Source organism: Tamandua tetradactyla, chromosome 4, assembly GCF_023851605.1.
Source record: "Tamandua tetradactyla isolate mTamTet1 chromosome 4, mTamTet1.pri, whole genome shotgun sequence".
Lineage (NCBI taxonomy): Eukaryota > Metazoa > Chordata > Mammalia > Pilosa > Myrmecophagidae > Tamandua > Tamandua tetradactyla.
Window position 1 is genome coordinate 38,433,603 of NC_135330.1, and position 12,844 is coordinate 38,446,446.

Below are 12,844 nucleotides of genomic sequence, written 5' to 3' on the forward strand. Positions count from 1 at the left end.
TCCATAAACTTGGCTGATATTTATTTTGTTTTACCAAAAAATATCCCCAAACCTTCTCCCTCTCCTCCTCTGAATTTTAAAAACTTTTTTTTCCCCTTGGCCAATCTGTTAAAAGGATTTGGGGGCAGTGGTTCACTTGCTACAAAAACAAAACTAATTTCACATATGCAGCAGCAAAGATTTGAGACCTCAAAACAGATGTAGAATGAAATGCTGTTATTAGAGAAATCACAGATTCTCATTAAATTTTATTAATAAAGATTATTTTCAGTTGTTTTACTACTGTGGCAAATTAAATTATGAAAATTATATTTTGAAATGGTTTATTTATTTTGAAGTTGCATGTTGTTTTTCAGTCTTAATATAATATTGTTCCAGAGATCTATCAATCAATCACCTTCTCTAAAGCCTCAGTATTGCTGTTTCTTTTTCCAATCTAATTTCTGTTCCTTGTTGTTTATAAAAGGATATCATCACATCCTTGTTTTCTTCCTATCAATTCTTTGTACTTGGTCTTGTCATGTTGTCCCCATGTCAATTTTTTCTTTTTTAATTTTTAAGTATTTTTTAAACATGACATACAAACAACGAATGTTTTTACCATACGATCATTCCATTCTTGGTATATAATCAGTAATTCACGATGTCATCACATAGTTGTATGTTCATTATCATGATCATTTCTAAGAACATTTGTATCAGTTCAGAAAAAGAAATAAAAAGAAAAAAAAATTCATACATACCATACCCCTTGCTTTCGTTGATCACTAGCATTTCAATCTACTAAATTTATTTTAATATTTGTTTCCCCTATTATTTATTTATTTTTAATCCATGTGTTTTACTCGTCTGTCCATAAGGTAGATAAAAGGAGCATCAGACACAAAGTTTTCATAATCATACAGCCACATTGCGAAAGCTATGTCATTATGCAATCATCTTCAGGAAACATGGCTACTGGATCACAGCGCTACATTTTCAGGCACTTCCCTCCAGCCTCTCCATTATACCTTAACTAAAATGGTGATATCTATATAATGCGTAAGAATAACCTCCAGGGTAACTTCTCGACTCTGAAATCCCTCAGCCATTAACACTTTATTTTGTCACATTTCTCTCTTCCCCCTTTTGGTCTAGAAGGTTTCCTCAGTCCCTTAATGCTGAGTCCCATATCATTTTAGGATTTCTGTCCCATGTTGCCAGGAAGGTTTACATGTAGAGTGACGGGGAGGGCAATGAGTCTGCTTGTCGTGTTGGCTGAAAGAGAGAAGCCACATCTGCGCAACAAAGAGGTTCTCTGGGGGTGACTCTTAGATGTAATTTTAAGTAGGCTTAGCCTGTCCTTTGCAGGGATAAGTCTCATGTGAACATACCCCAAAATTGGGGGCTCAGCCTATTGCTTTGGTTGTCCCTGCTGCTTGTGAAAATACCAGGAATTCTCCACATGATCCCTGTGTCAAATTTAGTTTTCTTTATTACTATTTACAAATAAACCTGGTCTGTTATTGTTTGTATTAACACTAGTTTTATATTGACTACTCATATTTTTGCTTTTGTTTTCCTGTCCTTGTTTGAAATTCTGATTGCCTATTTCTCTTATCTACTATAAGTTTGTGCAAACCCTGATTATTTCATTGTTTTCTAGGGTAGTCTTGCTTGAACATTTATATATTGAGCTACTGATTTTATTAAAATTACTTTCCTTTTATTCCTCCTCTCTTATTATCCTTAAGGCATTTATTCATTCATTCTTTAAATGTGTAAATAAGTTTATATTATATCTGTATTCGAAGAAGGTAAATGAGATATTACAAGATATGAATTATAAGAGAAAAGCATTGACTCTGATGGGACTGAAAAACAACATTCTGGCATATTTCATCTAATGTGAAAATTGAGATGGGGGAAATAGCTTTCCAGTTGGTAGCTTAATCTTAATTTCTTATTTAATTCATTTGGGTTGTTGGACTTATCCATGTTCTGCTTGAAGTTTCAGATTTTGTATTTCTGTAGAAATACTTAGTGTACTATATGTATACTAAATATTAGATTATAATATGAAGAAAACAAAATCTGAATTTCAGATGACCAAATAAATAATTTTGGTCTTATGTAATTGACTGACTTAAAAGGAGGTATGTGAATTTTTTTTTTTTTTTGGCCTTGTATTGAGAGACCATTTAGGCCAAATTAGTGCAAGTTTATTTGAGCAACTATTTGGTATGGCAGGCACTGTGTTAGGTACTGGATATACATGGTTGAATAAAACACAGCTATTCTTTAGTGGAGGAGACCTTTAAAAAAAAAAATCATTTATTGAATGCTATAATAGAAGTGGACGTTAAGAATGTACTGGGAGTACTTGGCCAAGAAAAGACTCTCTTAAAGAAGTTGCTGAATCTTAAAATATGAGAAGGGGTTATGAAGAGGGCATTCCAAGTTGGGTGAAAGCGTGAACAAGGATACTGAGGGGCAAAATTGCAAAGAACTAAAACTAATTTACTTTTATTGGATCATAAAGTATAATTGAGATGTTTTTACTCAGTCTTTTCCACCAAAGTACAGCTAAAGTTAATGGAGATTGAATACATATTTTGGAAGTATGGACGCAAGGTCCACACAGGCCTGCTGCATGTTTGAAATTGCTTTTATGATATGGGTTATGTTAAAAATTATGAAAAGCTTTGTGTTCTATTCTAGAATTGATTATTGTGAGTTCTTTGTTTTAATTTTCTGTTTATAGAGTGGGAATAATAGTAGCATATAACTCTTAGGATTGTCGGAAAAAGTAAAAATAATAACTACAATGATAAAATGGCAATGATAATATAATAGCCAATAATTTTTTTGAGAACTTATTGAGGAACTTTAAGTGCGTAACTTCTGTTAGCCTCATTTATCCTCAAAACAACTCATTGAGGTAGGTACTTTCGTCATCTCCAGCTTAATTCTAATGAAACCGAGGCATTGAGAAGTGTAAGGTTACACAGTTAGTAAATGGCAGAACTTGGGTTGACTCAGGCAGTCTGGATCCAAGATACTTATCTACTATTCTAAACTCCTGTTTTGTGAGAATATTTTCATCTGATCTTAGAATTTAAGCATTATTCACACCACTTAAAATTGTGGTTTAATAGTTTTACATGTTTTTTCCCCCTTCAATAAGAAGTCCGATGGAACAAATCATTTGCTACTGTTTTCTACGGGATACTCTCACCGTAGTACTAGGAGAAACCTGCTAGATAACAGGTGTCTGTTTGTCCTATAAAGATGACTCATTTCTTCAGACAGTGATTAGAAGATTAGGATAACATTTCAGTCTAAAATTGGATATGTATATATATTGGTTAGAAATATATGAAACAATTTTCAAATGTATTCTAAGAAACAAAACAGGGAAAAAGAGCTTAGATATTTTTCCTTATCTTTCACTTTAAAAAAAATTTCAAATAAAGAGAAATAATTCAGTTTTCTTAAAGGGGTTCTCTGTTACTGTGAGTTAACTCATATTTTCCTCCTCTCCTCTATCTAGAATGTCTTAAACCATTCTACCCTATGAGAAATTGGATGTTCTTGCCAGATAGTCATTGTGGGAGAGAACGTTTCATATAAGTCCCAGATGAGGACCGGAAACTTGAAATCAGAGGAGCATCTGAAATCAAGTAATATTAGGTAGGATAAAAATTACAAGGGATTTCTACATACTTTTGTTTCTTTTAGAGATGTATATAAAGTGTTCATTTTCTATGAGCAACTAATAGAATTCAGATCTTTCTGAAGTATTTAATATTAGCCAAAAGGTGGGAGGGAATGCATTTAAAAAAATTTATGTCGCTTTATGAGAACTTTGGCATATGTTTACTTTGTCATGAGCATTTTCATCTTATAAGACCAAGGAAATTTTTTTGAACATTTACTGAAGTAGATTTAAGAAAATTCCATCTTTATATATGTGATCTCTGAATAAGTATGATAAACATAGGAACGTGGTCCAGCTTGTAGATTATCCTTTGGAATGAAAATTCCTTTGTTTTCAGTTACATGGAGAGCAACTCGTTTTAGAATGCAGGAAGCATCAGCTCTCAGTTGTTTCTGTCAGCATGAATGCAGTCAAGCCTCCTAGGCACCTATAGTAATAGGTATGTGATAGTGTGCTAGAGAAGCCCTCTTATAAATGTTAAATTAGTTAAGTCTTGTAATAGGAGCCTTCCTCAGTTAAGACAGAACATGTGAAGATGCTTGATCTCAGAGAAGTGACTTTTTAACTGAGAGGTGATAGGTGTCCCTGAAAGTTGATAGCACAGTAGTGACACTTACAGCTAGGCCATTCCAGAAGACCTGCTTTACTATGTGGTGCTTATGAGTGCTGGCTCTGGCACCAGCTGCAGGGTGGAATCCAACCTCTGCCTAATTGTGTGACCTTAGGCAAGTTATTAACCACTCTGTGCCTCAGTTTCCTCATCTGCAAAATGGGGATAATATTACTTACCCCCCTGTTAGAATTGTTGCAGAGGTTAAAGTTTTAATTGATGCCATTTGTTAAACAGGACCTGACAAATAGTAAGTAATCAAAACTGTTATTATTTGACTAGTTAATTCTTAACGTATGTTTGGAGTCTGTAATCAATAAGTTTAGCATTTCTATAATTTATAATTGACTTAATATGTTAGAACCAATTTTTAAAATATATTTGTTAAATTATAGAATGTAATCAAAACTCAAGTTTGAAGAAAAAAAATCCCAATTCATTTCTTTAGTAATTTTTGTATGTTTGCCTAATTTCATTTTCTATGCATGCTAAATATGTAGTCATTGTGACATTCAAACAGCATTACGTGGTTATAAAGGATCTAGGATTTTTTTTTTTTAACCTTCGCCTTGGAATGTTGTCTTTTTCAACCCTTTGTGCCATTTCAAAAGCGATTCCAACAAGTAGATGGGAGGAAAGGGGCACTTGATTAGCCAGTCAATAACCAGATTAACTAAAGTAATTTGGTGGTCATTGAAATATTCCTGTCACATTTAGTTCATCCTCTTACCTCTTTGAGTGATCACTTAGTTTTCTTTTTTTGTAAGTTACTTATTTATTATGTATAGCAACTCTGAAGGCTATTTGTATCCTTATTTTGCAGATGAGGAAACTGAGTCTTCTTGGAAAGAGCCTCCAGTGTAACATTACTAATATATAGGACAGTCCAGATTCAGACCAAAGTCTATAATATTTTCCATTACATAAAACTGACTCCTGTATAATATACATTCTGCCATTCATTAATTTATATGCCAGACATATGCTAAGTGCTAGGGTTATATCCCTGAATGCTATTTACTCCTTCACTCCCAGTGGCCTTTCTCTTTCTCTACGTGTACTCTAGGCATATATCTTTGTCCTTGTGCTTTATTTTATCAAAATTATCTGTATGTGCCTCTGTATCTTCCACTCTACTATGAGTTCCTTGAAAATGGTACCAGCCATCCTTAGGGTTAGAATAAGTATTATCATTTTGATTATCTAAGAGTAAACACTGGTAACTTGATTTAATGTGTACTTACTAGTTTTATTTCCTTTTTTAAAAAAATTATGTTTGATCCCCTGCCCATTTACCTGTAGATATCTTAATATATCTCATATTATTTTTCATAATTTCTAATCCATATGGCTCTCATCACTTTTTCTTATTTCTTTGATGTTAATAAGGCTTGCTTTCCTATTTTGTAATTATTCCAAAATTTCACCCATTCTCCTCAGCACATATCCCTCGTATTTTTAGACACTGGCCTGATTGAGGTGATGTAGTTGTAAATTATCTTGACATCTTCCCGTCCCCCACTACTCCCAAAATCTCCAAACATGTTATATACAGCAATATCCCACCTTACCTCCTTTCTATTTCATCCTGCCTGTTTTAAGGTCAGTTTGGCTCCTGCTATTCTCATTTTCTTCCACCTCTTCTAGAACCATGCCCTTTCAGGTTTGTTCTGACTTTCCAATATATTTAACCTGTTCCTTTCCCCTAGCTTCTTTTCTTCATTCTAAACTTACTCAAATCTCTCCCGCTGAAGAAAGAAAGAAAGAAAAAAAAGACTTCTCTTTACCCATGGCCTCCCTTCTCTTTCTCTTCATAACGAAGTTTTTTAAGAATTGACTTCATTTTTCCCAACTTACTTGTTCTTTGTCCTCCTGCTATCTGACCTTGATTCTTCTCTTGCAAAACTATCCTTAACCCTTATTTCACCAAATCCAAAAGGAAACTTTGGAGTCTTTATCTTATAGAACTTTCCTGCTTCATTTTTATTCTTATTTTTCACATACGTCTCCTCTTGCCTTCCCATTTAACAGTTTCTTGGTGTTCTTTACTGTCTTTTAATTTCTCCTCAAAAATGAAAATAACTGTTTGCCCCGATCTACTTTTCTGGGCATTTGCATGATGGTTTTAACTGCCATCAATGTCTTGACCACACTAGAGGTGTATGCCTAGTCTCAGTGTCTGCTTTGTGTTTAATCCTCATGTCTAAATGCCTGCTTAGACACCTCTGTTTTATCATTTACTCAGTTGTTCAAGCTAACAATCTGGGAATGATTTTAGACTATTTCTGTTTTATTTTCCCTTCTGTTGATTTCACTTATAGATAATTCTTGAATCTGGACTTTACTGTCTGTCTCTTTTACCACTTCCTCACCTCCAGTTTTGCCCTTTTAAAATTTGTCATCCATATATCTTGTAGTAATCTTTTTAAAAAGTAAGTCTGAAATCCCATGCCCCCACTTTAAATCCAGCACTAGTTTCCATATTATTTAAAGGACAAAATCTATATCTTGACATTCATACAAGGCCTCTCAGAATCTGCCCTCTACCTTTATCTCCAGCTTCCTCTCCTTAGCTTCTTACCTTGAGTTTCCTGTTCCATTCTACCCCACTTGCTGCCTTAGCTTTGCTTCTGTTGTTAGGCTATTTCCTCTACCTGAAAGAATAACTCCTTCTCATCCTTGAAATCCCCGGAGCAGAGTAGGTCCCTTAGTAAAACTATATATACATTTTCAAATAATGTAGATTGTAGAGTGAATATTTTGGTATTATAGAGCACTGGACTATCAGGAGGTTTGAAAATACATGACAAATTGAGGTACCATAGAGAAAAAGCAAATTAAGTATTTTTATTCTCATAGTAAGATAAGAGCTCCTTTAGGAGCAGTACCTTCTTCAAATCCTCATTTCTACTTGAAAATCAACAGTAGAGTAATATGATTTATTTTTCTATGATGGGTACCATTAGAGGAGTGTAGATTGTATGTATATATGTTTGCTTGCATGTGCCCATACTTTATACTGTCTGGTTTGTTATTTAGCACAAATAGTTTATTATATGTATGTTTATAATTGATGAATACTGTGTTTCCAAATATTTACTTAGTACCCTATGAAATAAGTAAGCAAATTAACTTGAATTAAACCTGTCATTAAATATCAAAAAATGTGCTGTAGCCTCTTCTCTCAAAATAAAAAATCACCTTTCCTTAGCAGCTGTGAGTTTAGAAGATACTGACTTATTTTCCTGAATTCTGCTCATAGAGGGAGAAAATAGGGGTTGGAAATTCAGAGCAGACAGAATCTCCCATTGTTATCTACCTCTGATTTGGAAATACCTTATATTTTTGAACCATACATCTTTAAACTGTTTGAGAGATTATTTTGCAATGTGAGAGATTATTTTGCAATGTTACCTTGCATTGTTATCTAAGTGCTATATATTTGTTAAAAAGGGTAACCATAAAATTAGTTTTTTTCCTCTAGTGGCATTATTTTTATTAATGATGTTTTACTTATTATTAAACATTCCAGATTATTTTTCTTATAATCCTTTATAAAACAGGAACTATGTTATAGTTAGGAGTAGGACTCCAGAGTCAAACCAAATGAGTTCAACTGCCACTAAATTTACTAACTCAGTGACTCAGTAACGTGTTACCTAATCTCTCTTTCCTTGGATTTCTTCAACTATAAAGTGGAGGCAATAAAATAGTGTAGATTAAATGATAATTTTATGTAAAACCTTAGAACAGTGTCTGGCAATTGTAAATGTTATCTATTTTAAGCTATTACAGTGCCTGGTGAATTAGAATGCATTAAAATGTATTTCTAGATTTTGATGAGCATGTTTTCTCTGAGAGTATTTATTGTTTTAGATAAACTTTCTGCATTGACTACCATTAAAATGTCTGTCTCAGATTTTACTCAGCCTTTTCATATCTTTTTCTATTTTATTGCCTTAGTTTCTCTTGTAATTTAAGAACTAAAATAATAGATCTATTATTTTGAAAGTTTTGTATTTTATAACTATATTTAACATTGCTATTTTATTACTGAAGGCAGTGATTTTAATTCTTGGATTCTTGTTTCATTTCATTAATTCCTTCACCTTAAGTGAGAATAAAAAAGAATACATATTGCCACATTCTCTAGCAAGAATAAACATTTTAGAATTCTTGTTTCTTTATATAAGCCTTGACTGTACATTTTAGGTACTTTTTGTTTATAAAGTAAAATAATCAAATAGCCAATTTTGTGGGAGTCTTTATGATGCAGTTGATATAAGATCACATATTTGTTGATTTCTTGGACATTGTACACTAGTTAAAAAAAATATATATATATATATATTTGTGTAAGAATGGGTGGATGAGGTTTCCTCCTCTTGTGAGAGGTAATAACTCTTAGGTTAACCCTCCCACCTTTCTAAATGGATATTTTATGACACAGAGAAAAGGAGGAGTGGATGGCTAACAGTGTAGAAGCCAAACTTTGCTTTTAATGAGTTTGCAGAACCATTTCCTTCAAAAATATAGTATGGCCTTTAAAGTACTAGCTTCCCAGTTACATGAGACTGGATTTTTCAATGTAGTCCTTTTTATGACAGGATTAAGATATTAACTAATAAAAACAAACCTACTTTGAAGAAATTATAGTTATTATTAGTGGTTCCTCTTACAGAAAAACTGTTTGATTTGGGAACTCACAGACATTTTAATTCCCATATTTTGAAATAAGTATTCACTTATTAGAGCAGGAGATGGCATGTTTTTTTCTGCAAAAGGGCCAGAGCGCAAATATTTTTAGGCTTGGTGGATCATTTGGTCTCTATCTCAACTACCTATCTCTGCCAGAGGCAATACACAAATGAACAGGTATGGCAGTATTCCAATAAACCTGTTTACAAAAATAGGCATAGGTGAAATGCAGAGGGGCCAGCCTTTCCAGAACATCAACCAGTTCCATCCCCATATCCTGTATTATCAGCAGCCCCTTCCAACCTGAAAAATTTAGAATGGAAATAGCCCAAATACTGCAAAGTATGGGAGAAAGATCAAAAGTGAGCATGAAATTATACAGAAAAGATTGGGTTAACAAATGAGTATGAGTGCTGAGTCATTTTGCTGATATTTCTTTTACCCTCCAGTACCTTAGAGCACCTAGAAATAAAAACCTAAAATTGTGGAATTGTAACCCATACCAGACTCTGAAATCTGTTCTACACCAGTTGTTGCGATGTATTTTGAAATTTACTGCTTTTATGTATATATGGTATTTAAAGAGAAGGAGGGGTATAACAGAGAAGATAGAATTTAACAAATGACCATGACTGCTGAATCATTATATTGATGTTTTTGTTAATCTCCAGTGTCTTGGAGCAGCTAGAAGAAGAAATGAAAAAACGTGAAACTGTAACCCAAACCAAACTTTAAAAGCTGTTCTATGACTGCTTGTCAAAATGTACTTGGAAATTTATTACTTTTTTGTATATATGTTATATTTCACAATTTAAAAAAATGTTAAAATAAATAAATAGGCCTAGAGAGAGGGAGAGAAGTTCACGCACAGGCTGACTGTTGCGTTAAAATATGAAATTTACCTCTTGTGGTTGGACTTTCTGATAGAAATTTCAGATCTTTATGTTCTGCTAGGAACATATTTTAATTTAGGCTAGTTGATTTCATTGACAGCACAAGACTGAACTTAGATAAGCCCATGTTAGCTCTTTGTAGCGTAGAATTTGGTCATTCCTAATTTGAAAGAAATAGAAATAACTTGGACTTTGGAGATGGAAAGAACTAAGTTTGTACCTGATGATTGTCTTGTGACTGAAGACAAATTATCTTTTCTCTCTGAGATTCAGTTTCCTCATTTATAAAACTGAAATAATAGTAACTATTGCCAAGATTATTATATTTTCCATTTAACTGTATTTTCTTCAATTCAGTTTAGCAAGGTATTTTAGTCATTAATATGTAATTTTTTTGAAACCTAGGAAAAGAATTGTGTATAGACATGAGTACCTCCACTCTTGTGATACTGAGAAATCAAATCTAGAATTTCAAAATGTGTTAAAATTCATGTCAGCTACAGTTTTGGTGGCATTTTTGCACTTTTGTTAGTGCTTGAATTTTTAGTTTTATATTTTTTCCGTATATGTATGTCGAGTGGAATTTCAATCTTTGACTATCAGTAGAATCTTACTTCAGAGGCTGCTAGAATTATAGTTATTATCAACTAACTGATATGGCCCACTAATTACATTATTTGTAGTTGCTCCTGTTATGTGTTCAATTTAATCATTGTTTGACTGGAAATTGGTATCCTTCTTGGGGCATGTAAGCGTACCAAAATACTTGTTCATTTTTACAAACATATCTCGTTTGGAATGAGAAAGCAGTTTTTTGATATATGGTCCTAAGTATAAGATATCCCATGTATACTGGAGTATGAATTTTTAATTTAGCTAACATATGAAAGCATGGCAGAATACATCCTTTCAAACATTGTTGCTCAGGGACAGAATGAAACATCATTGAATCTAATAAAAGGTCGTTATTTACCCTGGGTTTCTTAGCAGAAGTTATATAAATTATTACTCCAGTAGGGAGGATTGTTGTGAAATTGGTAGGATAGGGTATATGGTATGCTTTCTTTTAAGTTGTATGAGTTTTAGATTTTAAGAGCATAAGCCAATAGCCCTATAAGTTTTTATTTGTTTAAATAGCAAAAGTTAACTACCAAAATGAACAGTAAACCTAGGTTGAATGGATAACAGGATTTGATGTGATGTTACATTTAGGACTAAGCATTACTCTTTATTTAGTATTGTTCATTTATACTGGTAGTTTTCATGTGGTTTGTGTTTACCTCTGTAGCACCTTATCTGAGTTTATTATTTGAAAGCTTAAAAAAAACTCCTAAATATCTTCTTAGCTAGGAAAATGAGATGATTCACTTCATGTTTTGATGCAGCTAAAATTTGCAATCAATATTAGGTGCATAATAAATTATGTAAAATAATCATTAAATTTCAGAACACCTGAATATTCTCTAGCTTTTGTCAAAAATCTGTTTTTAAAAATGGAAATTTACTTTTTATGTACTTATCTTTTAAATAGAGTATATGAACATGATTGTATTTTTCCTTTCATTTAAAAAATTTTTGAGTGCCTGCTGCATGCAAGGTACTTTATGCTAGGCACAGGGTTGTGATGTGCGCATTCTTAAAACTGTGTAACTTCTTAAAACTGTGTACTATAAAGAAAAAATATAAGTGCTTTGAGAGTACCTAATGGAAATATCGTTAATACAAATGGGATTCAAGTAAGGCTTCCTGAGGAAGTAATATTTTAACTCATTCAGAGGATGTGTTATAATTAATGAAAGAGAAAGAAGGTGTTCCTGACAAAGGTACTGTCCTTTAAAAAGTCCTGAGTGTGAAAGGGCAGAAGATGCTGGAGAAACCAGAAGTCTAGTGACTGAAGCAGAGATCAAGGAGAGAACAGAATAATGGTGGAAGTGGAGTTCAGAGACTGTAGGACTTTGCCAGATATCTTAATGAAGATTTTGTTTTACCCTAAGAGCAGCAGGAAATCATTAGGGTGTTCTAAATGGACAATTGATAAGAACACATTTGCATTGTTTAAGAGATCCTTCTAACGGCAATAAGGAAAACAGAATGAAATGGGACAAGAAATCAGTGGAGAAAATAATTTGGTGACTTTACAGTAGTCCTGGCAAGGGATGGTGGTAACTTGGATGAGAATAGCTGAAGAAGTAGAGGGAAATCAATAGATGCACAATATATTTAGTAGGTAAAATTCTCTGGAGTTGATGAGCTAGATACTAGGAGTTAGGGAAAAGTCATGGATGACTTCCAGGTTTGTCTTTTACAACTGGAAAGCTGTGATTGCCATTTGTTAAGGTAGAAAACAAAAATACAAGCAAGGTTGAGACTTTTGAACCTCTTGAATATAGGCAAAGCTTGAACAATTTGGCAGAGAAAAGAGGCTGCAAGGAGGGCATGTTTAAAAGCTGAAAAAAAGGAAGGACCCAACAGACTGGAAAGTTTTGAAAATTGTTGAAATGGGGGAGGGTTATCAGTAAAGTCTTTAAAAAAGTCTAGAAAGACAGCATTAAGAGCATATTAAAGTATAATTACTAGACTTACATAAGAGGTGCAATACCTCTAGTGTTTTAACCGGAGAAGGTAAGAAGAGGGTTGTGTAAATGTAGGCAGGCATTTAGTTTAAGCGGGAATTGTTTTCCCTGAGGTATGGGATTGCCTTTTGCTGACAGGCATTGTGGCTGAGGAGGGAGATTGGGAACCAACAGTTTAGAGAGAGTGGAGATTTGAAATAGGCATGGTGGCTAGTGAGTTGAGTAAAGGAGTAGGAATTCTGGCAGCATTGAGGGAAAGTTTTTCATTTTGAATATCATTTAATGTTAACTTAAATCAGCTAGAAGAATGCAGCAAGAAGGTGAGCTCTCCTTAGCAGAAGAGGTCATTGATTACTGTGTAAACTTTTTA

General features: G+C 33.4%; 1 protein-coding gene across 1 annotated transcript in view; it reads left to right on the forward strand.

Moving 5' to 3' along the window:
- Positions 1 to 3,555: 3,555 nt before the first annotated feature.
- The window catches only part of SMG7 (SMG7 nonsense mediated mRNA decay factor), a 49,271-nt gene continuing 39,982 nt past the window's right edge, over positions 3,556 to 12,844 (forward strand). Inside the window, 2 exon segments of the mRNA XM_077157200.1 lie at positions 3,556 to 3,576; positions 3,578 to 3,672. Coding sequence (XP_077013315.1) covers positions 3,556 to 3,576; positions 3,578 to 3,672 — 116 coding nt within the window.